The 27,777-nt window shown below is 39.6% G+C and overlaps 1 protein-coding gene across 1 annotated transcript in view; it reads right to left on the bottom strand.

The window, feature by feature from the left end:
- LOC111750834 (antigen WC1.1-like) overlaps window positions 1–27,777 on the bottom strand; it is a 63,383-nt gene that overhangs the window by 20,899 nt on the left and 14,707 nt on the right. The window contains exons 2-7 of the mRNA XM_064285184.1: window positions 27,487–27,579; window positions 27,094–27,408; window positions 10,872–10,964; window positions 10,479–10,793; window positions 1,349–1,657; window positions 938–1,255 (exon numbers count right to left, since the gene is read on the bottom strand). Coding sequence (XP_064141254.1) covers window positions 938–1,255; window positions 1,349–1,657; window positions 10,479–10,793; window positions 10,872–10,964; window positions 27,094–27,408; window positions 27,487–27,579 — 1,443 coding nt within the window. The remainder of the gene's footprint in view (window positions 1–937; window positions 1,256–1,348; window positions 1,658–10,478; window positions 10,794–10,871; window positions 10,965–27,093; window positions 27,409–27,486; window positions 27,580–27,777) is intronic.

The raw sequence follows: 27,777 nt of genomic DNA, 5'->3' as shown, positions 1-27,777 counted from the left end.
TAAAGTTAAAAAACTGGCAAAAATATTCTATGACAGTAGAAGTTAACAGAGTGGTTTTCTTTGGAGAGGAAGAGGGCACAGCCATTGGCGGTGTGTGAGGGGGGCTTCTGGGGTGCTGCCAATGTTCTCTTTGTTAATCTGGGCTGTTGTTACACAAATGTGTTCATGTTATTAAAATTCATTGAGCCATGAACTTATTATTTATACTTGCTTCTCTATGAACTACTGTTTTAGGCTGGGTTCTCTAGAGATACAAAACCAGTAAAGCATATTAATATGTATACGTAGAGAGAGATTTATATCAAGTAAGTGGTTCACGAGGTTGTAGAGCCTGTAACGTCCCAAGTCCATGGGTCCACATAGAGCGTTCTCCTGATTCACAGAGCCACAGCGGCTGGTGAACCCAAGATTGGTAGGCAAGACTGCGGGTAAGCTGCTAGCTCAAGTCCCAAGAACCAGAGGTCAGATGAACAGGAGCCAGCTGCAGGATCCAGAAGGTGCAAAAGCCCCTGAACCTTGCCAGAACATCTGCCCACACTGGATGCAGGCCACATGCCCAAGGAAATGCCCCTCCAACTGATTGGCTACTCACAGCAGATCCCATGAGGAGGGTGATCACATATTAAATCTCAACAGTGAAGTGACCCCAACATCACACAACTGCCAAAACACTGAGAATCAGGACCCAGCCACACACAATCTTAACACACACAATCTTAGCCATCACAGCTATACTTAAATAATAATGTTTATGTTTAAAAAAATATTATCTCTATGAACACTCCTTACCCTGACCTGAAAGATGAATGAACAATGAGAAGAACAATATTTCAGGGCAGAATATCTTACTTTTGAAGCTAGGTTTTCTACACTCTGCTCTTTGGGACATTTCACTCAGGAGCTCCTGAGTACCACTGAGCCCTTACATCTCTCTTACCTGAGCAGATCACAGAGGCTGTGTTTCCTTGGGTACACTCAGGAGTCCCCAGGGCAGTCACAGGGCAATTCCACAAAAAGGACTCGACTCCTGAGCAGTGAAATTGGTGTTTCCAGATCTGATCCTTTCTTTCCACAAAGTATGCTCCCACTGGGATAGAGATGGCGACTCCACACTTGAGCTGATGACAAACAACATTGGCATTGGCCATGTCCCAGTGGGAGGCACATAGTGGTCTCCAGACTCCAGAAATATTTATTTCCACTTGTCCCTCACACTGAGAGCTGCCATTTTTAATGAGCCGGACTTCTGTGTACTCTGGTAAAAGAAGACAGGGTTTCAGCAAAACGACATGTTTTTCTTACCCCAACAGAATATGTAGGCAGGGTAAAGCTCTGCTGTCAGTCTCACCTGAACAGACAATGTGGGCCGCCCCACTATGGGGACAAGTGTCTCCAGGACAGGGCTTCCTGGGACAGAACCAGAGCTCAGGCTCCTGCCCCTCACACTGAAACACTTCAGTCCAGACCTGTTCATTAGCCTCTCTGAAAGATATGTTCCCCAGGACAGATGCAGCCTTGCCACACCCCAGTTCTGCACAGATGACCTGGGCTGTAGGGGACGTGAAGTTCACATCAGACACTGGAGACCAGTCTCCTCCTGAATTCACTTCCACTCGCCCTGAGCAGCGTCCATTCCCTCCAACCAGACTCACAAACCCTAAGGGAGAAAAAACAAACCCAGTGAGTGTTCATGATGCTGACTTGGCATTTGGAAAAGCCATGTTACAGGTAATGATGTGAAAGCTTTTCTTTTCCCAGGGATGGGGCATGGGAGAGAATTCAACTTTTGGCATTAAAATGGGACCTCCATTAGAATGTTTCTGAAGAGAAACCCAGGAAGGATTTGAAGCATCATTTCAGAATGACTGAATCCTTGGAACATGCACTTTGGGAAGACATAAATTCCTCATGTTGGGTCCTGGGACCTACGGAGACCAAGGAAACTCCACAGTAGGTGAGCATTAAAACTTGGGTGCAGAGGCATGAAACGCAGAACTAACCCAGAGGTAAAAAAGAAGCATGGGCTAAGACATAGTAGAGACCTATTAGCCAGACAAGGTTAGAAGGCCATCCTGAGAAGTCTGGGGTAGAATTCTGATCATGTTTCTCTCCCTTCCCATCCTCAAGGGACTGAAGATTGGGAAAACCATGAGGGCTGGATGCATAAATGCATGCCAAATTGCAGACAGAGAGATGGCTGAAGAGAAGAAATACAGACATTATAACTAGTCCACTTTTATAGCTTCCATTTTATTTTTCTGATAATTTTTGATGGTAAAAAAATCCAAAAATTTCTTAGGTGTTCTAAGCAGAAATGAAGTTGTCCACAGATGAGTCTGGATGTTAAGGAATCTCAGAGACATAGGAGTGTTGATGGGAGGGGGGTTGGTGGCTCTAGATATCTGTCTTGAAATCCTAGGGTTTGCTGGTCAATCTGCAAGAGAGTGAGTTCTCAGTGGGACTACGTGAGACAGGTGAATTTGTGGACCACTTCATAATAGGGATTTTCATCCAAATATGTGAGTCTTAGCAAATGTACAGGGTGACAGTGATTGATGTTTTTTAATCCTACAATTGTGCTAAGTCTGTATTCCTTTACTACTTGTGTGATACTGATAAGCAGTTGGCATGCTGTGAAAAAGAAGAGTGAGTGTAAGGAAGCAGAGAGCAAGACATAATTAAAAAAAATTTTTTTTTAGTGTGCTTTAAGTGAAAGTTTACAGATCAAGTCAGTCTCTCATACAAAAACTTATATACGCCTTGCTATATACTCCTAGTTGCTCTCCCCTTAATGAGACAGCACACTCCTTCTCTCCACCCTGTATTTCTGTGTCCATTCAGCCAGCTTCTGTCCCCGTCTTCCTTCACATCTCCCCTCCAGACAGGAGCTGCCTTCATAGTCTCATGTGTCTACTTGATCCAAGACAAGCCATAATTTGAAGACTTCTAAATTGCAAAAGCTTCAAAATGAATGAAAGACATAAATGTTTCAGAAAAATACTTAGTAAATAAGTTTTAAACATATTTCATCATTGTTTGGTCATTCCATCCATCACCTTTTCCATTTGTCTCACTTCTGACAAGAAAAAAAATCTTAAAAGATACAGATGGATAGAAAAGAAAATAAAAAGGGAAGCATCTCCTGTAGAAGGGGAGTGTGGGTGAGTGTGTGGCAGGGAAAGATGGGAGTGGATGAGGTTTTGATACTGAAAGAGAGACGCCAAAGAAAAGATTATGGTTTGGCCATGCAAGGATAAGATTTTGAATAGAATGAAAGGATAAAAGGTAACTCAAGGAAAAAGAAAACAAAAAAAGAAAAAAAAAGGAAACCAAAAAACCAACAACCCAAATCATAAAGAACAATTTTTCTTTGTTCGATGGTCTGACTCCTGAGTGTGCTGATGATTATTTATGCATTGCTAGAATTATTTCTTCTGATGGACCCTGATTGCATAGGTATGCAAACATTGAGGCATGCATGATAGCAGAATTTCAGAAAGAGTGTTCTAACAGAATAAAAATCTGCTGCCAAGAGTGGGAAAGAATAGAAATGATATCTCAGGAATTAGAATTGGAGAATAAGCTTGACACATACATACAAGATTGATGAGAAAAATTAATCTATTAAAAGGTGAGAGAGAAGATGATGTTCGTATTGCTCGTTATCTACCCATCTCCACCTCCCCAAACAGGCTTAGGTTAGGACCCCTGTCTGGTTTGTTGGGAGGTTGGTCATAGGCTTCTCATTCTAATCAAAGCACTTTTTACCTAACAGGCTTTAGTTTCCATACAATACCTATTGCCATAGAGTGGATTCTGACTTAGACCTTTCAGTTATTGGCGGAACAATGAACGACTGTACCAGCAGGTCTCTTGGCACATATTAGATATTCATATATATGCTGATTTATCAATAAGATCTCACGCTCATCAGGATAGAACTCTCTGAAGCAGCACTGTGTGTGAGGTCTGCAGAGGTAGCATAAAAAAACAGCTGTTGTTATTGTTGGCCAGGGTCATGTATGCTAATAACCCATCCCCCAGCCAGAACAGAAGAGAGTTGAATGGTTACAAGCTCTGCCTGTGGATACAGCCACATCTCATTTTCTGCATGCTCTGGTTTCCTCTCAGTTCCACCTCGAAATTAGGAGTTAGTATCAGGACTGCCGTTGAGGAACAACAGGTGTACATGACTATATCAGAATTACTACTGCCTTTTTTTTTCTTTTTTTTTAGACAGGTACTCAAACTCTTCTTCATTCTCATTACCTTCTTTTTCTTTTAAGAAGCAAATGGTACACTCCAGCTTTCAAGAAGATTGATACAATGGCTTATTTCAGATAGCAACATCTTTGCTAAGTTCTATCTATCTGAGTGAATTTACTGGGATATCTGATCAGAGCCCCCTCGCGTTGTATATTATCTGTGTCTTGGACACCGATTTCCAGTATAATGTAGAATCCTTAAGGGACTTTAAAATCATCTCCATTGATGAAAGTTGGAGGCATTTCTAGGAAAGAGGTGGATTACCCCGTGCAGCTCATGGCTTTACCCTTCTACTCTTATAGCCTGAGAGGCCAGGATTAGAGTGAAATTCATATGATGGATTTTCTCAGGGCATTGACTGGTTATCAAGCTTTGTCCTGGTCAGAGTTCCTGAGGTGACCCTAGTGCAGCATCACTGTCAACCCAGCAATCTATTCACTTATCTAGTGAACATTTATTGAGCATTTGCTATATTCTAGGCACTATATTATGAAATATTTTGTGTCCAAAATCTCTGGAACAGATTTTTTTGAAAAATATATGGCTCAGAAATGTCAGTCATTATCAACTCCACACAGAGGCAGTCCCTATCTGTTATTCTCAGTGATTGAAGAACTGTGTTGCAAACAATGACGTGTAAACGGTACACAGTCTGGGTGTTTCAGGTCCAGGTGTATAGTGTTTTCACAAACCAAGATCTCCTTATTGCATCAAATTAAAAAAAAAAAAAGGATATTAAAGTACTATGATCCACCAAGGTCTTCAATTAAATGTGTTCTTTATTATAGTTTTAAAACCTCATTTGTTTTAACTGCAAAAAATACATATTAATTGTAGTATGTTAAAAGTATATAGGAATCTAGAGAAAAAAATTATTCCCCTTTCAATTCTTCATTCCAGATGCCTGAGGTAAATGATACCACTGGTTTAGTGTACACTTTTCTATATATGCCTTTGGCTATATGGGAATGTATTACTTCTTATCATACTTATCATTCTGTCTTTTCAATTTATAATCATGCAATTCCAGAAGTTTGAATGCTGTGGTGCCTCTAGACCTGCACTGTATGGATATGAAATTATCATTTCTTTGGTCAGAGTGGCCTTTCTTTCTGAATCTTGAAGATGCTCTCTGGGTCCTGGAGAATGGATCCATGATGGTTGAGCATGATTAGGAAGGCCTGAAATGGTCAGACATACCTGGAATGACTATTTTCTGTGTTATCCTCAAACGAGGGGCACCTGTCTTCTTCCTCTGTATTGTAAACAGCATTTGCACTAGAAGCTGTTGCTTTCAGGTTTGAGACTCAATGCAATGCAAGCTCACTGTCTGAGGTTTTTATCTCAACATTAAATGTAAAATACAATGCAGGGTATATTATTTAGGACTCTCTCCTTTGCCAATGAAAGAAAACAAAACAAAAACAAATCCAAAAACCCAAACCAGTTGTCTTCAAGTGGGTTCTGATTTACAGCAACCTCATATGTTATACAGTAGAACTGTCCTCCTTAGGGTTTTCAAGGTGTAACCTTCTGGAAGCAGAATGACAGTCCTTTCTTTTTGGCACTGCCAACAGTTTGAATAGTAGTTAAGCACTTAACTGTCTGTACCACCTAGTGACTCTACAAATGTCAGAAACCTAACTCACATAGATTTGGTTCTCAAAGATGTCATAGCTCACCAAAAAGGTGAGCCCCCAAAGGGAAAGCTTGAGGAAGGAGAACCAAATGCTTCCAGAACATTCCTTCCAGATGTTCCTTTCTAATCTCTCCTTTTCATTTGTCTTTATTCTTCTGAAAAGCCCTCTCTACCCTACTGAGACTGTGGACACTGACATTCTCTGGATGTGTACCTTGCTGCTTAGATCTGCAAGAAGTGAGTAAATTCTGGGCAAGGTCTCCTATTGGCCCCACCTGTGTTATGGACCCAGCCCTGTGACAGGGAAAGTGGAATATTACAAATGAGCACATCACCTAGTCACAGTGCAGATCATGAGGGGTGAATCCCCAAAGGGAGAGATGCTTGTCAGGAGAAATGGGATAGGTCTACCAAATGTATGAGAATAAATTTACTAGGAAAAATGTGAGGTCTACACGAATGGAACTAAGTCTTTTTCTGAAGGATTTAAAAGGTCTTCTCTTTTGAAAAGAAAGGTAAACTTTTTTTGTTTTTGGTTTTCTTTAACAAATGCACATATTTAATAAGATACAGGTCAATATCGAAATTATTAATTCTTTTTCATGTTCCACATGATCTTAATGTTCATGTGGAAGAACAACTACGGGAAAATTTTAATAAAATTTACAAACAAGAAGGCTGATGGGAAGGGGTAAGATATGCACAATGAGATATAAAAACATTAAGGAAAATTTAAACTATTGAAAGAACAGTGTAACATTAAAATTAATAGACCAGAATAAAAATATGTAGTACTAGATTCAAAGATGTGTATATACACATGTGTATATATTTAGTATTTGGATAAAGGAGTATTTTAAATCATTAGAAAAGATAGATTAGCAATAAATAGTGTTGGAAAACATAGGGATAGGTTTAAAAATAATAAAAGCAGATCCCAACTTCATGCAGATCCCTAAAGTTTATACCTGTCAATAGTGAAATCATAAGATACTGGGGAAAAAAAAATTACATATATACTCTGAAAAATATCAGAGTTGATTCTAAGAAAGCTCATTCTAGGGGTTTCCCATTAACATAAAAATTTTCATCATGTCATCTGACATGCCCCCATATTTCCATATTAATTAAAGTTATTCATCTCTGTGAGGTAACAGAAATTTTTTCATTGGTCTATGATGTTTTAGTATCTGCACAAGACTTGCACTGTTAGTGAGAACTGAAGAATAATGAAGCGATTCTGTAAATGTCTTTATCTGAGATAAAATAGACTTTGGGCGCACCAGAGACAACCTCCAATTGTTTGATTCCATCTGTATTTTCATTTGAAGGTAAGTGAAGCTTCTCTACACATAAGGGGTCAAGGAGGAGCCTGATTGAAGTACATCTTCTCACTGAAATCCTGACTGACTCCCTGAGGAGACTCATCTCAGGAAGAAGCTTGGATTACGCTGGTGGTTACTGTCCAGATCCTTATACTTTTAATGGAATTAACTCTTCCTGACCTGATGTGAAAAACTGGACACATTTGTAGGTAGAAGGAGTAGGCAGAGGAAAAGCAGTTTCACCCCAAGGATGGCTGAAGTTAGAATTAATACTTTTAACCTAGTACCACAGAAACTCTAAAGGGCCATAGCAAAAATGAAAGTAACAAAATATCTAAAATTTGAAATCTGCATCCCGCACTCTAGAAAGCTAGGCTCAAGTCTTTGTTTCATAAATTTGAAGAGATACAGACACAGCCTCTTTTTTAGTCTAAAAGGAGGAAGCCACTGGGGCCCAGACCAAACAAAACATGATTCTTCTCTAGTGGGTCTAAGACCCCAGGTTTGGCGACTGGGGCGAGAAGGACTGAAGATGCCTGTGTATGTGTTTGTCACATGGCCACAAAAGGCCTCTTTAGTGGCCTCTCCTATTTTTTTTTTTTTTTTCTAGGAATGACAGAAAGATAGGCAGTTCCCAGCTGAGGCCTGGGGATCTGATTTTTTTCTAAGCAAAGAAAGTTCTCTGACTCTCTGACTTTTTAACAGAATGGTCTCCACGTCTCACCTTCCTAGTATTCTCTCTCAGAATTGTACTTGTCAAATATCCCAAAGATTAAAGATCAAAAAACTTTAGAAGCTGTAAATAATATTGGGGATATCCAAGTATTATGTCCTTATTTTATACCAGAGAGGACAGAACCTGGGAGGTTGAGTGCTTTGTCCAAGGGCAGAGTTAGAGACTATGGTTGGCATCCAGACTTATGCTCTTCTGTCCCCGTTTGATATCTCTCACTGATAGCTCCACATCCCAGATGCCTGTACAACATTCCCTCTTCCTTTAGGTGCAGGGTTAAGTATATGTCCTGTCCCATTCTCCTTGCTTCACCTCTACACTGCCTCACAGAGATGGCATCCATTTTCTAAACTCAGTCCATTTGCAAGAGAGGCATCTACCTAAGTCTCAGTAGGGATCACAGGGGCCAGGCCTTCTGGAAACTGTGCTTTGTGTACCTGTGCCTGACCTGTGAGATCTCCAGTTTCCAGTAGTTGCTGCTTGTATTGTAGCCAGAGGAAATATTCTCTTTTACCTCCTCTCACTGTTAGAGCTTTAGGGTTGGATTTTTTCTATGGATGCAAGAGAGCAGGGATGACCAGGCTGATTTTCATCATCTTACATCTAGGCTACATCTTTATTCTTCTCCTCTGACCAAGACTGTCTCTTCTATCCTGTTTGTAGTTGGGGCTCATCTGCATCCAAAGGAACTCTCAGGGCCTCTGACCATAAGCCTCACCTGTCTCTGTATCCACTACCTGCTCATCCATCAGTGTGTCCTCCTAGTATTCTGTCTGGAACAGAGCACTGGATGGCATGAGTTGCTGGAAATGTTTCCATGGGATGTGGTGTTTAGCCAATCAGAAATCAGCAAAGATCAAAGTATCATCCTTGAAGATCAAACTTGTCCCATACTCTTGTGCCTGCCCATTCATGCCTGAAAGCCTGAGGTCATCAGCATAAAAGTGACATGGAGAGTGGTTCCTGGAGGTCTAGAGTTGGCAAAAATTGAGCTTCTGAGAAGGAAATAGTGAAAATGGGGGAGAGAGGGCAGGCTTCCAAGCTACCATCTCTGGACTTTTTGTAAAGGTATGATATTGAGGGAGGAGAACAGTATCTGAAGGCAATATTGAGCATCCACTTTCGTGTTGTTTTATTCAAAACACAAAGATCTTATCAGTTTGCCTTGTTTCATATCTTTGTGGAGATCATTTCTAGTGGTAGAGAAGAACAAATAGAGTTTCAATCCCAGTGATAAGTTTATGAGAGACCAAGATTGCACAAAGAAAGGGAAACATGCTCCCACAGAGAGCTACTAATTTATATGAATTAATCTCTAAGCCAAAATGAAAATTACAGTCAGACATATCCTTGTCAAGCCTCTTGAAGTATGGATGCCCTGTGTTCTTAGGCAAGTTGCTTAATCAAATTTCATCACTAGGAGCCTTTCGTAAACAGTTCCAATTTTTTTTCACATGTCAAGGATGCGTCAATCTTACCACTCAGTTTTCTCTGTTCCTACAACTGTCCATACGGAATTCACATAAATGGGAAGTTGGCATTGTCCATTACTCAACTGTGCTCTCAGTACTACTCAGAAAACCTTATGTGTCCTTTGTCAGCTTCCATTGCCACCTACCCCCAGCTACTATACGCCTCTTCCACCTTCTTCAAAAAATGTACTTGTCTCCTTACTCTCAGTCCAATAAAACAGCCAATTGCACTTCTGTTACATCATTGGAGGCTTCAGGTATAAACTCTACAATCTCGTACCACAAAATATACCAACTAATATTTATTGCATCTACCACTGACTTGCAAGTGGATGGCTGAGTGTACCTCCAAAATCGGAGGTTATATGGATGTTGTTTTGAAGGATAAAAGGGAGAGAGAATCTTTTCTAGCAGCTCTGGAAGGAGAGCCCTGTGACTCAGAGCATTTCATCTACAGTTCTCTGGTCCTTCCAGCCAAAGAGCTATGATTACTTATGTCTGAATCTGCAAAGGAGAGTCAAAATATAACATAAATCTATAAATTCTTTTTTCTGATTTAATAAATGGGGTTCCCTATGCTCTACTTCTACTAACTCAGTTCACAACAGTGTCTCACTCTATATGTACAGACAGTCTCAATTCAACTGGGTCCTCAGAAGTGAGAGGAAAGTACTTCCTTATTCTTGTTCCTCCCTCCTACAGACTCACTGTCACAAAGGAAGTGTGCATGTTGGTCTGCAAATGTTCACTCTCATAGAAAATAAATTATAAAAAAGAAAGTTATAAAACTTGATTTTAATTGGGATGATTTTAGAACATGCTGTCTTGTCATGTAAGACCTCTGGAGAAGGAAAGAGCAGCGGTTGAGACTTGCAAGCCGAAAGTAAATGAAGCTCATCATCCTTAGTTCCTTTGGGCCATCAGTGACTACCGGGATGTCTCTGACCTTTCTGGTTTATTCATTACTTATTCCCCAAGATTTCAGTACTTGATTGTCATGAACTTTCCATTCTCCCAGCCGGTGGACAATGCAATGAGCATACCTGAGCAGATGACTCCTGCATCCTGGTTGTGAGAGCAGTAGTGCTGCCCCCAGCCCTGGGAAGGGCACATCCACACGTAGGACTCCTTTCCTGTGCATTGCAATTTCTCCAGCCAGATAGGCCCTGATCCCACACCAAATTGAGCTGTGGACATGATACTGAGGGCCCATCCACACTCCAGCTGTCTGCACACAACGTGGGCATCCTTCATGTCCCAGTTAGTATTACAGATGGTGCCCCAGTAGCCCTGGTAAAAGATCTCCACTCTCCCGGCACAGCGGCTGCCTCCATTCACCAGGCGGAGCTGTCTGGTCTCTGAGGAGAGAGAGTGATGTCAATAGGGGAATTTAAGCAGACATGAGAAAGGCCATCTGTTTTTTTGGGACCCCTCACCTGAGCAGTTGTTAGCATTGTACTCTGACACTGCAGAGCCATTTGGGTCAGAGATGAAGTCGTTGCACCTAGGCAGCAGCTGGGTCTGGTTTCCTGCAGAAACAACATGATTGGAGGTCAGTAGGATTGAAGACAAGAAAAAACAAATTTGAATGAAATAATCTAGTGTGTGTTCCGAGATGGAAGCTGTTATATTGGTCCTATTAGTGTCAACCTTCTGATTTGTGGATTTCTGGGCAGGATCTGAGAAGAATATACTAGAAATGTCACAATTTCTACCCAGAGCAGTTTGCGGTGTCTTTTTGAATGAGTAGTGCCAGGGAGCTCAGTCACAGAGTCACTGTCACGGTTCAGCAACTGGACTGATTTCCTGCAAACCACATGCACAATGCCATTGACCTGGGAGCGAGAAGTCATTGATGTAGAAATTAGAGCCAAGAGAATACAGGCAGGAATTCTGGTGGCCCATCAGTAGCCTCAGGTAGCAGCAATAGACCCATGGCCAATCAGATTTTTTTTTTGTCATCATTCAGGCCTGAGGAGCGAATGCACCATGAGAAAGGCCTTAGTTTACCCTAGAACACTTCACTTATGATCTAGGCTTCAGACTCCAGATCTGGCTACTTAATTTCAAACAATGTGCTCCTCTTGAGTAGATTGGTGAGATGAGAGATGATGTCGGATGATATTGATATTGGCCAGAATTCCATGGGAATCACAGAGTATTGCTCCATCTCCACCAAACCTGATCTATGCTTGGACTTCACATCAGGAGCTGCTATTATTCAAAGGTAGAATTCTGTGTACTCTGGGAGAAACAAAAAATGTAATTCTAACCCCCACCACAGAGCCAAGTTAGATTATATTCCTGCTCTGAATTCACTTGAACAACAATTTGGACACACTGTATTGTTATTCTCTCCTTTTTACACATAAGAAAGTTGATGAAAAAAGAAATCAGATAATTTCCATCAATGCTGAACTTTAAGTTAACAGGGAAGCGAGATTCGAATTTAGAACTTTTGCTTCCATAAAGAATAGAGTTCACAAAAGTCTCATGCTTCTATTGGATAAAACTAAGAAAGCTGGTAGATATAAAGAAAATCAAAGACATCTGACATTTGTGGAAGTATCATGAACTAAATATGCTAAAATTGCAAGGAATGAAGAGCTTTCAGAGTTTAGCCAAGTATCTAGAGGTTCTTTTTCTCTCAATTTCCCAATTCAGTGTAAAGGCTAATGGCTGAGAATCTGGGCATAGGAAAGACAGATGCTTGCTGTTGGGACAGAGAAACCAGTATAAATTTGGTGGTTACACGTGTGTGGGGTGACAAAATTGGAGAATTGAGGCCATTATCAACATGGCATGTTTTCACATATTTGCCCAGCATTAAAGCTAGAAAGGAAGGAGGCCAAAGAACTAAGTCAAACACCTTGGAAAGCAGAGTGGGTATTTCTTCATTCTCTTGCTGCTGAGTAAACAAAGATACTTCACTTCAGTTGAAAGCCCTGAAATCCCATGATATAGGAACAGAGGTGAACCAGAGGTAGACTTCCTTCAAGACTGGCTCCAGATGAATTCTGTGTTGAATTTAGATACTTGGGTAATTAGCATCCCCTGCCCTGTCTGCCTAGTGAAAAAAAAAGTGAATCTTTTCAGATGTTTTTATATACAATTTCTAACATTGAATTAGAACAACTACATAGCATGTGAAGAGATGGGATCACATGACAAATCAACAAAGTGAAAAAGAGAATTTAAGGGAAGGTAGAAGATGAAAAAAGATATTGGAGTTAGCACATTAGGATTTTAACTGTGATCAATGTGTTCAGGTACCTGGAGAAAAGGACAGAAAAAACAGGTTAAAGACGGAAAATCAGAACAGATTGTATTGTATATAAGAATCATGAAAGGAACAGCCTCAACAGAAAACAAAATGTTTAGGATTGAATGGATAGGTTTAAAAGCATTTCAGGCATAGTAGAAGACAGAATTAATGTCTTACAATTCAGATTAACAAGAAATTTCTAAACTGGAACAGGGAAAAGGAGTAGAAAAAGAACAGAGAATAACATTTGGGACAAGTTTAATCGGTCTAACACACAGAATTGAAGTCATAGAAGGAAGGGGAGAGGAAATCAGAGAAGGGGAGAAAATATGGGAGGAGAGGAGAGAGAGAGTCAGAAGGTGGCAGAAGTAATATCTTAAGAGGTAATGGATCAGAATTTTCTAAAATGGATACAAAATATCAATCCAAGTGTTCATGAAGCTTAGAGAGCCCTGAGAAGAATGTAAAAACTCCCACATCTAGGCACAGTATAGTAAAGCTGCTGAAAATCAAAGGAAAAGTGGAAAATCCAGAATACTAATCAAAAATTTAGCCTGAAGAAGCCAGAAAAAGAGGAAAAGGAACAGGAATCAGGTGGGTCAGTTGAAAGTAAATGGTAGAGATTAACATCCTGTCTTGGTAATTGCATCTAAAGTAAACGGATTAAATAATTGAAGTAAAAATGAATCTAGATAAAACAACAGAATTTCAAGTATATGCTGCTTGCAATCTACTCAATTTGTATATGAAGGTAACCGAAAGTTGTAAGTAAATGATGGGAAATTATATGTGTGCATTATGCAAACACTAAAAGAAAGCTGATATTTCTATACTAATATCACACAGAGTAGACTTTAAGGCAAGGTGCATTAATTGAGTTAATGAGGAATTTTTAATGATTATAGTAGAGCAAATCCTTAATGAAGATATTATAGACATCAAAATCCAAGAAGATGTGAGAAATAGCTCTGAAATATATAAAGTAAAACAACTTGACAAAATTGCAAGAAGAAATAAATTCATAATCAAAATGGTGTTTAACAAAACTCTTTTAATATCAGATAGATCAACTAGACAAAAAATGTGGAAGAAGATAGTAGATGTAAAAAACACTATCAACAAATTTAACTACAAAATAATTTTTAGAGCACTGAACCCAACGATGAAAGAATTCACATTATTAAATGTACAGGGATCATTTTCCAGAATTGAGCATATGGTGGGCCCAAAACTTTCAGATAATTGATTCATACAGAGCATTTCCCCTGATCACAGTGAAATCAACTTACTAATTAACAAGAAAACATAGCTAGAAACCATTACATGCTGGGAAATTAAGCAACACTGTTCCCAAAACTTCCTGAGTCAAGAAGAAAATTTGAGAAAAGACAGTATTATGAAATAATGATGAACAATTGACATAACTAAACTTCTCTAACCGAACAAAGAAGTACTTAAAGGAAATTCATAGCCTAGAAGCATGATTTAGAACAGAAGGAAGAATGAAATGAAAAATATAAATTTCCGCCTAAGAAACTAGGAGATCAGCAATCAAACCTACAGTAAGTAGAAAGTTGGAATCAATAAAGAAAACAACAGAAAGCAATGATATAGAAAAGAAGCATGATAGAGAAAACAGAGCAAATTAAAAATACTCCAAAGTTGGTTCTTTGAAAAAACGAATAAAATTGACAAACACTGCACAAGACTAATTGTGAATAACAGAGAGAGAACCAAATTATCAATACTAGTAATGAAAACAGAGACATACCTGCCAATTAGATAGAAGTTCTATCACATAAAAAAGGGAAGTATCTCCGGTAGAAGTACTATGTGGGCGGGTGTGTGGCAGGTGAATGTTGTAGTGGATAAGGTTTTGAAACTGAAGGAGAGAGATCAAAGAAAAGATTCATGGTTTGGCCATCCAAGCACCATATTATGAATAGAATGAAAGGCAACACAATGAAAAAACAAAACAAAACAAACCCAAAATCAAAAAGAATAATTTTTCTTCATACAAACCCAAAATCAAAAAGAATAATTTTTCTTCATACAAACCCAAAATCAAAAAGAATAATTTTTCTTCATAAAGTGGCCTGATTTCTGAGTGTGCTCATGATTATTTATGCATTGCTGGAATTACTTCTGCTAAAGGACCCTGACTGCTTAGGTATGCACGCTGTGAGGTGTGTATGATAGCAGAGTTTTAGGAAATCTGTTCAAACAATAAAAATCTGCTACAGAGAGCAAGGGAAAAAACAGAGATGACATTACAGGAATTAAAGAATTGGAGGATAGGCCTGACCACTTATCCGATAATGATGAGAAAAATTACTGCATTAAGAGGTGAGAGAGACGATGATCTGCTTGTCCCTTAACATTATCCATCTTCATCTCCCCGAGAGGCTTGTGTTAGGAGCCCTTGGCTGGTCTGGCTGGGATTGGCCATAGTCTTCTCATTCTAATCAAAGCACTTTTTACATAACAGGTTGTTAGTTTCTGTGTTAATCATACCAAATTACAAGCTCAGAAAGAACAGAAAAGAAACATTTCCTAAACGCTGTTTTATTTAACCTGACAAGTATTAAATACTCAAATACCTGCTGAATTATCAAAAAGATCTTACACATGTCAGGGCAGAACCCTCTGACGCAGCACTGGGAGGTATATCCACTATCCTGCCTGTGGATGCAAAGTCTAATGGTGGACTTCAAGGGAAAAAATGTCAACTGCCACAAGGACATAACCTACATGACTGGGAAATTCTACTGCTTGCTTGTTTTCATACTGGATCAAGGAAGCTCTGAGCCACCAATTACAAGAGGACATGGGCAATAGCACTCAATATGAATTGGTTCAGCTGGAGGCAGCAAGGAGATTACTTAGCCATATTGCTCAGAGTTCAGGGTTAGACCTAACTGGAATACACCTTCCCTCAAACAAAACACTTCATACTCCTGGGGTAACTTAATTCTCTTCCATAATCATTTCACAAACCTGTGAATATAGAAATCAAGTGATTAAATCTTTTTTTTTTTGTAATTTACTTATTTTGTTTACTATTTTTTTCTTTTTTTTATTGTGCTTTAAGTGAAAGTTTACAAACCAAGTCAGTCTCTCGTACAAAAACTTATATACACCTTGCCATATATTCCTAGTTGCTCTCCCTCTAATGAGACAGCACACTTCTTCCCTTCACTCTCTGTTTTCATGTCCATTCGGCCAGCCTCTGACCCCCTCTGCCCTCTCATCTCCCCTCCAGACAGGAGCTGCCCACATAGTTTCATGTGTCTACTCTATCCAAGATGCTCACTCATCACCAGTATCATTTTCTGTCCCATCGTCTAGTCCAATCCCTATCTGAAGAGCTGGCTTTGGGAATGGTTCCTGCCTTGGGCTAACAGAAGGTCTGGGGATCATGACCTCTGGGGTCCTTCTAGTCTCAGTCAGACTCTTAAGTCTGGTCTTTTTGACAAGAATTTGGGGTCTGCATCCCACTGCTCTCCTGCTCCCTCAGGGGTTCTTTTTTGTGTTCCCTGTCAGGGCAGTCATCGGTTGTGGCCAGGCACCATCTAGTTCTTCTGGTCTCAGGCTGATGCAGTCTCCAGTTTACGTGGCCCTTTCTGTCTCTTGGGCTCATAATTACCTTGTGTCTTTGATGTTCTTCATTCTCCTTTGCTACAGGTGGGTTGTGACCAATTGGTGCATCTTAGATGGCCGCTTGCTAGAGTTTAAGACCCCAGAAGCCACTTTCCAAAGTGGGATGCAGAATGTTTTCTTAATAGATTTTATTATGCCAATTGACTTAGATGTCCTCTGAAATCATGGTCCCCAAACCCCCACCCCTGCTACGCTGGCCTTCAAAGCATTCAGTTTATTCAGAAAACTTCTTTGCTTTTGGTTTAGTCCAGTTGTGCTGACCTCTCCTGTATTGTGTGTGTCATTCCCTTCACCTAAAATAGTTCCTATCTACTCTCTAATTAGTGAATACCCTTCTTCCTACCTGCCTCCCTCCTCTCTTAACCATCAAAGAATATTTTCTTCTCTGTTTAAACTATTTTTCGAATTCTTGTAATAGTGGTCTCATACAATGTTTGTCCTATTGCAAGTGACTAATTTCACTCAACATAATGCCTTCCAGATTCCTCCATGTTATGAAATGTTTTATGGATTCATCATTGTTCTTTACAGATGCGTAATATTCCATTGTGTGAATATACCATAATTTATTTATCCATTCATCTGTTGATGGGTACGTTGGTTGGTTCCATCTTTTTGCTATTGTAAACAACGCTGCAATGAACATGGCTGTGCATATATCTGTTCATGTAAAGGTTCTTATTTCTCTAGGATATATTCCAAGGAGTGGGATTGCTGGATCATATGGTAGTTCTATTTCTAGCTTTTTAAGAAAGTGCCAAATCGATTTCCAAAGTGGTTGTACCATTTTACATTCCCACCAACAGTGTCTAAATGTTCCAATCTCTCCAACATTTATTATTTTGTGTTTTTTGGATTAATGCCAGCCTTGTTGGAGTGAGATGGAATCTCATGGTAGTTTTGATTTGTATTTCTCTAATGGCTAATGATATTGAGCATTTCCTCATGTATCTCTTAGCAGCCTGAATGTCTTCTTTAGTGAAGTGCCTGTTCATATCCGTTGCCCATTTTTAATTGGGTTATTTGTCTTTTTGTAGTTGAGTTTTTGCAGTATTATGTAGATTTTAGAGATGAGATGCTGATCAGATATGTCATAGCTAAAAATTTTTCCTAGTCTGTAGGTAATCTGTTTACTCTTTTGGTGAAGTCTTTGGATGAGCCTAGGTGTTTGATTTTTAGGAGCTCCCACTTACCTAGTTTCTCTTTTGCATAGCTAGTAATGATTTATATACTGTTTATTAGGGCTCCTAGAGTTGTCCTATTTTTTCTTCCATGATCTTTATTGTTCTAGATTTTATATTTAGGTTTTTCATCCATTTTGAGTTGGTTTTTGTGCATGGTGTGAGGTATGGGTCCTGTTTCATTTTTTTGCTAATGGATATCCAGTTATGCCAGCACCGTTTGTTAAACAGACTGTCTTTTCCCCGTTTAACTGACTTCGGGCATTTGTCAAATATCAGCTGCTCATATGTGGATGGATTTATGTCTGGATTCTCAGTTCTGTTCCATTGGTCTATGTATCTGTTGTTGTACCAGTACCAGGCCATTTTGACTACTGTGGCGGTATAATAGGTTCTAAAATCAGGTAGAGTGAGGCCTCTCACTTTGGTCTTCTTTTTCAATAATGCTTTACTTATCTGGAGCCTCTTTCCCTTCCGTATGAAGTTGGTGACTTGTTTCTCCATTGCATTAAAAAATGTCATTGGAATTTGGATCGGAATTGCATTGTGTCTGTAGATCACTTTGGGTAGAATAGACATTTTTACAATGTTAAGTCTTCCCATCCATGAGCAAGGTATATTTTTCCCCTTACGTAGGTCTCTTGGTTTCTTGCAGTAGCATCTTATAGTTTTCTTTGTATAGGTCTTTTACGTCTCTGGTATGATTTATTCCTAAGTATTTTATCTTCTTGGGGCCCACTGTAAATGGTATTGATTTGGTGATTTCCTCTTCGATGTTCTTTTTGCTGGTGTAGAGGAATCCAACTGATTTTTGCGTGTTTATCTTGTATCCTGATACTTTCCTGAACTCTTCTATTAGTTTCAGTAGCTTTCTTGAGGATTCTTCAGGGTTTTTTGTGTATAAGATCATGTCATCTGCAAATAGAGATACTTTTACTTCTTCCTTGCCAATCTGGATGCCCTTTATTTCTTTATTAGCCTAACTGCTCTGGCTAGGACCTCCAGTACAATGTTGAATAAGAGTGGTGATAATGGGCATCCTTGTCTGGTTCCCGATCTCAACGGGAATGTTTTCAGACTCTCTCCATTTAGGATGATGTTGGCTGTTGGCTTTGTATAATGCTGTTTATTATGTTAAGGAATTTTTCTTCTCTTCCTATCTTGCTGAGCGTTTTTATCATGAATTGGTGTTGACCTTTGTCAAATGCCTTTTCTGCATCAATTGATAAAATCATGTGATTCCTGTGTTTTATTTATGTGGTGGATTACGTTAATTGTTTTTCTAATGTTGAATCATCCCTGCACACCTGGTATGAATCCCACTTAGTCATGGTGAATTATGTTTTTGATATGTTGTTGAATTCTATTGGCTAGAATTTTGTTGAGGATTTTTGCATCTAATTTCATGTGGAATATACGTCTGTAATTTTCTTTTTTTGTGGTATCTTTACCTGGCTTTGGTATCAGGATATGGTGTCTTCTTAGAATGAGTTTCAGCATATTCCGTCCTTTTCTATGCTCTGAAATACCTTTAGTAGCAGTGGTGTTAATTCTTCTCTGAAAGTTTGGTAGAACTCTGCAGTGAAGCCTTCTGGGCTGGGGCTTTTTTTTTTTTTGTTGGGAGTTCTTAAATTACCTTTTAAATCTCTTCTTTTATTATGGGTTTATTTAGTTGTTCTACCTCTGTTTGTGTTAGTTTAGGTAGGTGGTGTTTCTAGGAATTCATCTATTCTAGGTTTTCATATTTTTCAAGTAATCTGATATGGTTCTTTTAATTTCAGTTGGGTCTGTTGTAATATTGCCCATTTCACTTCTTATACAGGTTATTTGCTTCCTCTCCTGTTTTTGTTTTGTCAGTTTGGCCAGTGGTTTATCAATTTTGTTAATTTTTTCAAAGAACCAGCTTTTGGTCTTGTTAACTCTTTCAATCTTTTTTTGTTCTCTATGTCATTTAATTCTGCTCTAATTTTTATTATTCACTATCTTCTAGTGCCTGAGAGTTTCTCTTGTCGCGCTCTTTCTATTTGTTCAAGTTGTAGGGATAACTCTTTGATTTTGGCCCTGTCTTCTTTTTGTATGTGTGCGTTTATTGAAATAAATTGACCTCTGATCACTGCTTTCACTTTGTCCCAAAGGTTCTGATAGGAAGTGTTTTCAATCTCATTGGATTCTATGAATTTCTTTATTCCATTCTTGATGTCTTCTATAACCCTGTCATTTTTGAGCAGGGTATTTTTCAGTTTCCAAGTGTTTGATTTCTTTTCCCTGCTTTTTCTGTTATTGATTTCTACTTTTACAGTCTTTTGGTCAGTGAAGATGTTTTGTAATATTTCAGTGTTTTGGATCCTGCTAAGGCTTGCTTTATGACCTAATATGTGGTCAATTCTTGAGAATGTTCCACGTGCTTTGGAAAAGAAAGTACAGTAGGCTGCTGTTGGGTGGAGTGTTCTGTTATGTCTATGAGGTCAAGTTGGTTGATTGTGGCATTTAGATCTTCCATGTCTTTATTGAGCTTCTTTCTGGATGTTCTTTCCTTCACCGAAAGTGGTGTGTGGAAGTCTCATACTATAATTGTGGAGCTCTATTTCACTTTCAATGCTGTTAAAGTTTGTTTTATGTATCTTGCAGCCCTGTCATTTGGTGCATAAATATTTAATGTGGTTATATCCTCTGGGTATATTTTCTCTTTAGTCATTGTATAATGTCCTTCCTTATCCTTCGTGGTGGATTTAAATTATATTTTGTCAGAAATTAATATTTCCACTCCTGCTCTTTTTTGATTGTTGTTTGCTTGATATATTTTTTCCCATCCTTTGACTTTTAGTTTGTTTGTGTCTCTATGTCTGAGGTGTGTCTCTTGTAGGCAGCATATAGATGGATCATGTTTTTTTAATCCATTCCCCCACTCTGTGTCTTTATTGGTGGATTTAGTCCATTTACATTCAGCGTAATCGTGGATAAGTGTGAGTTTAATGCTATCATTTTGGTGTCTTCTTTTGTGTGTTGTTAACAGTTTCTTTTCCCCACTAAATTTTTTCTGCTGAGTAGTTTATATATTGTGTTTTCCTCTTATTCATTGTATTTGCTTCTGTTTCTGCTGAGTCTGTATTTTTTTCTTGTGTTTTATTTTGATGAGGAGGATTGTTAGTCTCCTTTGTGGTTACTTATATATTTACCCTTATTTTTCTAAGTTTAAACCTAACTGTTATGTCTTCATATTGTCTTGTCTTCCTCTCCATATGAAAGATCCATGACTACATTTTTTTAGTCCCTCTTTATTGATTTAATGTTGTCTTCTTTTACATAATGACATAGCTGTTTCCCTATTTTGAGTGTTTTTTAGTCTCAATTTATTCTTGTGATTTCCCTAACTGGGTTGACACCTGATTGCTCTGTCCAGTGTTCTAGTCTTGGGTTGATATCTGATATTATTGATTTTCTAACCAGAGAACTCCCTTTAATATTTCTTGTAGTTTTAGTTTGATTTTTATGAATTCCCTAAACTCCTGTTTGTCTGGAAATGTCCTAATTTTGCCTTCATATTTGAGTGACCATTTTGCTGGATATATGATTCTTGGCTGGCAGTTTTTTCCTTCAATGCTTTATATAAGTCATTCCACTGCCTTGCTGCCTGCATTGTTGGTTTCTGCTGAGGAGTCCCAGCTTATTCTTATTGACTCTGCTTTGTAGGTGACTTTTCCTTTATCCCTAGCTGCTCTTAAAATTCTCTCTTTATCTTTGGTTTTGGCAAATTTGATTATGTCTTGGTGACTTTCTTTTAAGATCCACCTTATGTGGAGTTCGATGAGCATCTTGGATAGATATCAGGAAAATTTTCTGCCAAGAAATCTTCAACAATTCTCTACGTATTTTCTGTTATACCTCCCCATTCCAGCACTCCAATCACTCGTATGTTGTTTCTTTTGATAGAGTCCCACATGATTCTCAGGGTTTCTTCATTTTTTTGAATTCTTTTATCTGATTTTTCTTTAAATATATTGGTGCCAAGTGCTTTATCTTCAGTCTTCCCAATTCTGCCTTCCACTTGCTCAATTCTGCTCCTCTGACTTTCTATTGAGTTGTCTAATTTTGTAATTTTATTGTTAATGTTTTGAATTTCTGGTTGCTGTCTCTCTATGGATTCTTGCAGCTTATTAATTTTTTCCTTATGTTCTTTAATAACCTTTTTAATTTCTTCAATTGCTTTATGTGTGTGTTCCTTGGCTTGTTCTGCATATTGCCTGATCTCGTTCCTAACGTCTTGAAGGGTTCTGTATATTAATCTTTTGTATTCTACATCCAGTAATTCCAGGAAGGCACCTTCATCCAGAAGATCCCTTGATTCTTTGTTCTGAGAGCTTGTTGAAGCAATCATGGTCTGCTTCTTCATGTGATTTGACATTGACTGTAGTTGTATTAGTTTATTTTATGTTTGCTTACTATATCCTAGCTTCTTGCTTTGTTTTGTTTTGATATGTCTGAATAGGTTGCTTGAGTTAGCTAGTTTGATTATTTTCACCTTTGAAACTCTAACGCCCTGTCACAAAATGGCTAGAGCTGTTACCAAGTATATGACCGTAGGAGTCTATTCACTTTTCTTGTATGGCTTCAGCTCAGGTGTCCAGGTAGTTGGTCATCATGTGTGTGGTACAGGCTCTGTCCTACAGTCTTAGAGGGGCAGGGGTGATTTGTGTAGGTACCAGTATCTGGTTGCAGCAGTGGGTCACACTCTGAACAAGGCAGGGGGCTGAAAACTGTCCCCTGAGTGTCTGTGAGGAAAGCACGTCCCTGTTCCCTAGAGCACACAGGTGGGTGGGTTCTGCAGATGGACTTTGGGCACTCAATGCTTTTGGTTGTAAGGACTGGGAGGTACCAATTATCCTTGTATCTCTGTAGTGGGTGGCTGGGTGACCTGAGTGGAGCCACCAGTCCTTAGGCCCCTGATGTGAATAGGTAAGGATGCTGTTTAATAGGCAAAGTGGTGTCAAACATCAAACACTGACATCCCCACTACACAGCTCAAACAGTTACAGTCTGCCAACAAGGGCCTATTCTCCTGAAATAGGCCCACACAGGTCCATGCAGAGGGGAAAGGTATTTAACGTCCAAGGACCATTTGTGCCTGGACAGGAGCCGCTTCTGTCCTGAGCTCCCCAGGTTAGTGGAGCTGACAGATTATCTTTTCCCTGTGTTGTAAATTTGTTCCTTCTCCAAAGCCGGGAGAATGGCTCAGAGCATGCAACAGGACCTATCTCAGGCCCAGAGAAATTGACAGCCACAAAAGCCAGCTTCGGGGCTAGGAGCATGGTAAAATATATGCAAGTACTTAGCTTTTGCCAAGAGCACCATTCTTCTCTGGTTCTGGAGGTGTGAATAGATTGTGCAGCTGGCTGTTTCTCCCTGAGGAAACTGTAGCCTAATGCTACCACCAGCCTGCTGCAGCTGCTCTCGGGAATGGTGCCTGAGGGATCCCATCCATTCAGGTCCGGCAAATCCTCTCTGCTACTAAACCGTCTCTCCCTCTCCTTGCTGCTCAGTCTGTTTTCTAACTTTGCCTTTGATGTTCAGGGCTTCTAGCTTGTCATAAATGTAATTGTTTCACTTGTTTTTTTGGGTCTTTGTTGTAAGAGGGTTCTCCGGAAGCATCTGACTACTCCACCATCTTTGGCCCAACCTCCTGATTAAATCTTTAAGAACAGTAATGGCTTTCTCCTCTTTTTCTCTAACACCCCACACCATTCTGATATTTCACTCTAACCACTAAAGTCCAGTGCTAAGACACTAAATAGGGCAAAGGAAGCAGCAAGTGGATACAGAGGGGCTGGCAGGAAGTAAAAGCAATCGTGCAGAGAAAAGAAAATGGCAGAGGACTCCTAATAATAGAGGATAGAATTTTTAAGTATTAAGATAAATATATGGAATTTAGCAATAGATACAATGTGAGAGAGAATGTTGTTGTTTTTAGGTGCTGTTGCCTTGACTCTGACTCCTAGCAATCCTATGTACAATAGAATGAAACACTGCCTGGTCCTGGGACAACCTCACAATTGTTATGCTTGAGCCCGTTGTTGCAGCCACTGTGTCAATCCATCTCATTAAGGGTCTTTCTCTTTTTTTCTCCACTGTCTACTTTACCAAACATGAGAAAATAGTGAAAGGAAGATTCCCAGGCTGGTAAATCAACTGGGTGGTGATACTTTCTTAAAATATACCTCATTATATTTATTTTTGTTATCTCTATCATTTTTCTGTCATTTAGTAGATCTTGTATCTATATGGAAACCCTGCTGGCGTAGTGGTTCAGTGCTACGGCTGTTAACCAAGAGGTTGGCAGTTCAAATCTGCCAGGCACTCCTTGGAAACTCTGTGGGACAGTTCTACTCTGCCCTATAGGGTCACTATGAGTCAGAATTGACTCACTGGCAGTGGGTTTGGCTTCAGTTTTGGGTCTATATGTATACCTGTATATTCTTTTCTAAGATCTATATCTTATATCTATATCTGTCTGCTGAATGTAAACTCAATGAGGGCAAGAACTAGATTCATTTTTTTCACAATTATATTCCCAGAAGCTGGTTCAGATCCCAGATCATGGTATTAACTAATTTAATATTCATTAATCAGTAAAAATATCTTCCCTATTTACCAAAACCTGAAAATTTAATTTTGTTTTTATTTAAATATGAGAAAACAGTCTAGATGTAAGCGAGGTTACTGATTAAAATAATCATAGCATAATCCAGACTTATGCTTTTTTGTCCCCATTTGATGTTTCTCACTGACAACTCCACATCCCAGATGCCTGTACAGCATTTCTTCTTCTTTTAGGTGCAGCGTTAAATATATATCATGTCCCATTCTCCTTGCTGCTTCATCTCTACACTCTCTTCACAGAGATGGCATCTGTGATGGTTAAGATTGTGTGTCAACTTGGTTGGGCCATGATTCTTAGTGTTTATATATGATCACTCCCATGATGGAATGTGCTATATGTAGCCAATCAGTTGGAGGGGAGTTTCCTTGGGGGTGTGGTCTGCATCGAAATATAAGCAGACATTCTGGATTTTTGCTCTCTCTGGATCCTGTGGCTGCCTCCTGTTTGTCTGACCTCTGGTTCTTGGGGCTTGAGCTATTGGTTCATCTGCCAGTCTTGGAGTTTGTCAATCTTCACAGCCTGTGAGCAAGAGCCTTGCTCTCCAACCTGCTTATCTTGGGTTTGCCAGACCCTATGTCCATGTAATTTGAGAAAAGCCTCTATACTGATCCACGAACTTGAGACAATTTCAGCCTCTACAATCACATGAGCTGTTTCCTTAATATAAATCTCTCTCTCTCTATTTATATGCTTTACTAGTTTTGCTTCTCTAGAGAACCCAGCCTAAGACAGCATCCATTTTCCAAACTCAGTCCATTTGCAAGAGAGGCATCTACCTAAGTCTCAGTAGGGATCACAGGGGCCAGGCCTTCAGGAAACTGTGCTTTCTGTACCTGTGCCTAACCTGTAAGATCCCAATTTCCCACAACTGCTGCTTCTATTGTGGCCAGAGGAAATGTTTTCTCTCACCTCCTGTCACTGCTAGAACTTTATATTTGGATTTTACCCATGGATGCAAGACAGCGAGGATGACCAGGCTGATTTCCATCATCTTACATCTAGACCACACCTTTACTTTTCTCCTCTGACGAAGACTGTCTCTTCTATTCTGCCGTAGCTGAACTCATCTGCAACCAAAGCAACTCTCAGGACCTCTAACCATAAGCCTCATCTGCCTCTGTATCCACTACCTGCTCATCCATCAATCTCTGTTCCTAGTATTGTCTGGAACAGAGCACTGGATTGCATGATATGCTGATAATGTCTCCATGGATGTGGTATTTGGCCAATCAGAGATAAACAGAGGTCAAAGTATCATCCTTGAAGATCAAACTTGTCCCATACTGTTGTGCCTGCCCATTCATGCCTGAAAGCCTGAGGTTGTCAGTATGAAAGCGACATAGAGAGTGGGTTCTAGAGGTCCAGAGTTGGCAAACATTGAGCCTCTGAGAGGTAAATAGTGAAAATGGTGGAGAGAGAGTAGGCTTCCAAGCTACCATCCCTGGACTTTCTGCACAAGTATAATATCGAGGGAGGAGAAATGTATCTGAAGGCAATATTGAACCTTCAGTCCACTTTCACGTTGTTTTATTCAAAACACAAAGATCTTGTCAGAGTTTGCCATACTTCATATCTTTGTGGAGATTCATTTCTAGTAGGGGAGAAAAACAAATAAGACAGTTTCGAGTACAGTGACAAGCTTATGAGAGACCAGGATAGCACAAAGAAAGGGAAATTGCCCCTACAGCCAGCTACTAATTAATATGAATTAACCCCTAAAGCAAAATGGAAATTAAATCAGATATATTCTTGTCAAGTCTCTTGACATATGGATACCCTGTGTTCTTAGGCCAGTTACTTATTCAAATTTTATCACTAGGAAAGCCTTTCATAAACTGTTCCAATTTTTTGCATACATCAAGGATGAATCAATCTTACCACTCAGTTTTCTCCTTCCCCGTAACTACCCGTACAGAATTCACATAAACATGAACTAGGTATTAAATTATCCATATCTCATCTGGGCCCTCAGTGCTACTGAGAAAAGATTATGTGTACTTTGTCAGTTCCCATTGCCACCTACCACCAGCTATTGTATGCCTCCTTCACCTTCTTCGAAAAATTTACTTGGCTTCTTACTTTCAGCCTAATAAAAAAAGCCAGTTGCACTTCTCTTACATCATTAGAGCCATCAGGTATAAACTCTATAATCTCTTACAACAAAACATACCAATTAATATTTATTGCATCCACCACTGACTTGCAAGTACATGGCTGAGTGTCCCTCCAAAGTCAAGATTATATGGATTTTTTTTGAAAGATAAAAGGGAGAAAGAATCTTTTCTAGTAACAGTGGGAGAAAGAGAACCCTGTGACTCAGAGCATTTCATCTACAGTTCTCTGGTCCTTCCAGCCAAAGAGCTATGATTACTTATGTCTGAATGTGTAAAGGACAGTCAAAATATACCACAAATCTATAAATTCCTTTCTGATTTATTAAATAGGATCCCAACCCTTTATTTCTACTAGCTCAGGTCAAAACAGTGCCTCACTTTTCAACCGGGTCCTCAGAAGTGAGAGGAGAGTGCTCCTTCATTCTTGTCTCTCCCTCCTACAGACTCACTGTCAAAAGGAGTATGGGTGATGGTTTGCAAATATTCACTGTTTTAGAAAGTAAGTTATAAAAAACAAAGTTAGAAAACTTGGTCTTAATTGGGATGATTCTAGAACATACTATCTTGTCATATGAGACTACTGTAGAAGGAAAGGCTGGCATTGAGACTTGCAAACTGTAAGTAAATGAAGCCCATCATTCTCAGCTGCTTTGACCCATCAGTGGCTATGGGTCGAAGTCTCAGACCTCTCTGGCTTATTCATTCCTTATTCCCCAAGATTTCAGTACCTGATTCTCTGGAACTTTCCATTCTCCTAGTCAGTGGACAATGCAATGACCGTACCTGAGCAGATGACTCCTGCATCCCAGTCTTGAGAACAGTTGTGCTTCTTCAAGCCTTGAGAAGGGCACATCCACACGTGAGACTCCTTTCCTGTGCATTGCAGGTTGTCCAGCCAAATAAGTCCCGATCCCAAATCAAATAGGTCCAAGGGCATGATACTAAGGGCCCATCCACAGTCCAGCTGTCTGCACACAACGTGGGCATCCTTCATGTCCCAGTTATTATGACAGATGGTGCCCCAGTGGCCCTGGTAGAAGATCTCCACTCTCCCGGCACAGCGACTGCTCCCATCCACAAGGCGCAGCTGTCTGGTCTCTGAGGAGAGAGAGTCATATCAATAGGGGAATTTAAGCAGACATGAGAAAGGCCATCTTTTCTTTTGGGACCCCCCACCTGAGCAGTTGTTAGCATTGTACTCTGAGGCTGCAGAGCCATCTGGGTCAGAGATGAAGTCGTTGCACCTAGGCAGCAGCTGGGTCTGGTTTCCTGCAGAAACAATATGATAGGAAGTCAGTAGGGTTGAAGAATAGGAAAAAAAAAAAAAAAAAAACACTGAAATAATTTAGTGTGTGTTCTGAGACGGAAGCTGTTATATAGGTTCTATCAGTGTTATCCTTCTGATTTGGGGATATCTGGGCAGGATCTGAGAAGGATATACTAGAAATGTCAGAATCTCTACCCTGA

The sequence above is a fragment of the Loxodonta africana genome, chromosome 4 (assembly GCF_030014295.1).
Source record: "Loxodonta africana isolate mLoxAfr1 chromosome 4, mLoxAfr1.hap2, whole genome shotgun sequence".
NCBI lineage: Eukaryota > Metazoa > Chordata > Mammalia > Proboscidea > Elephantidae > Loxodonta > Loxodonta africana.
This window is presented reverse-complemented; position numbering and strand designations above follow the sequence as displayed.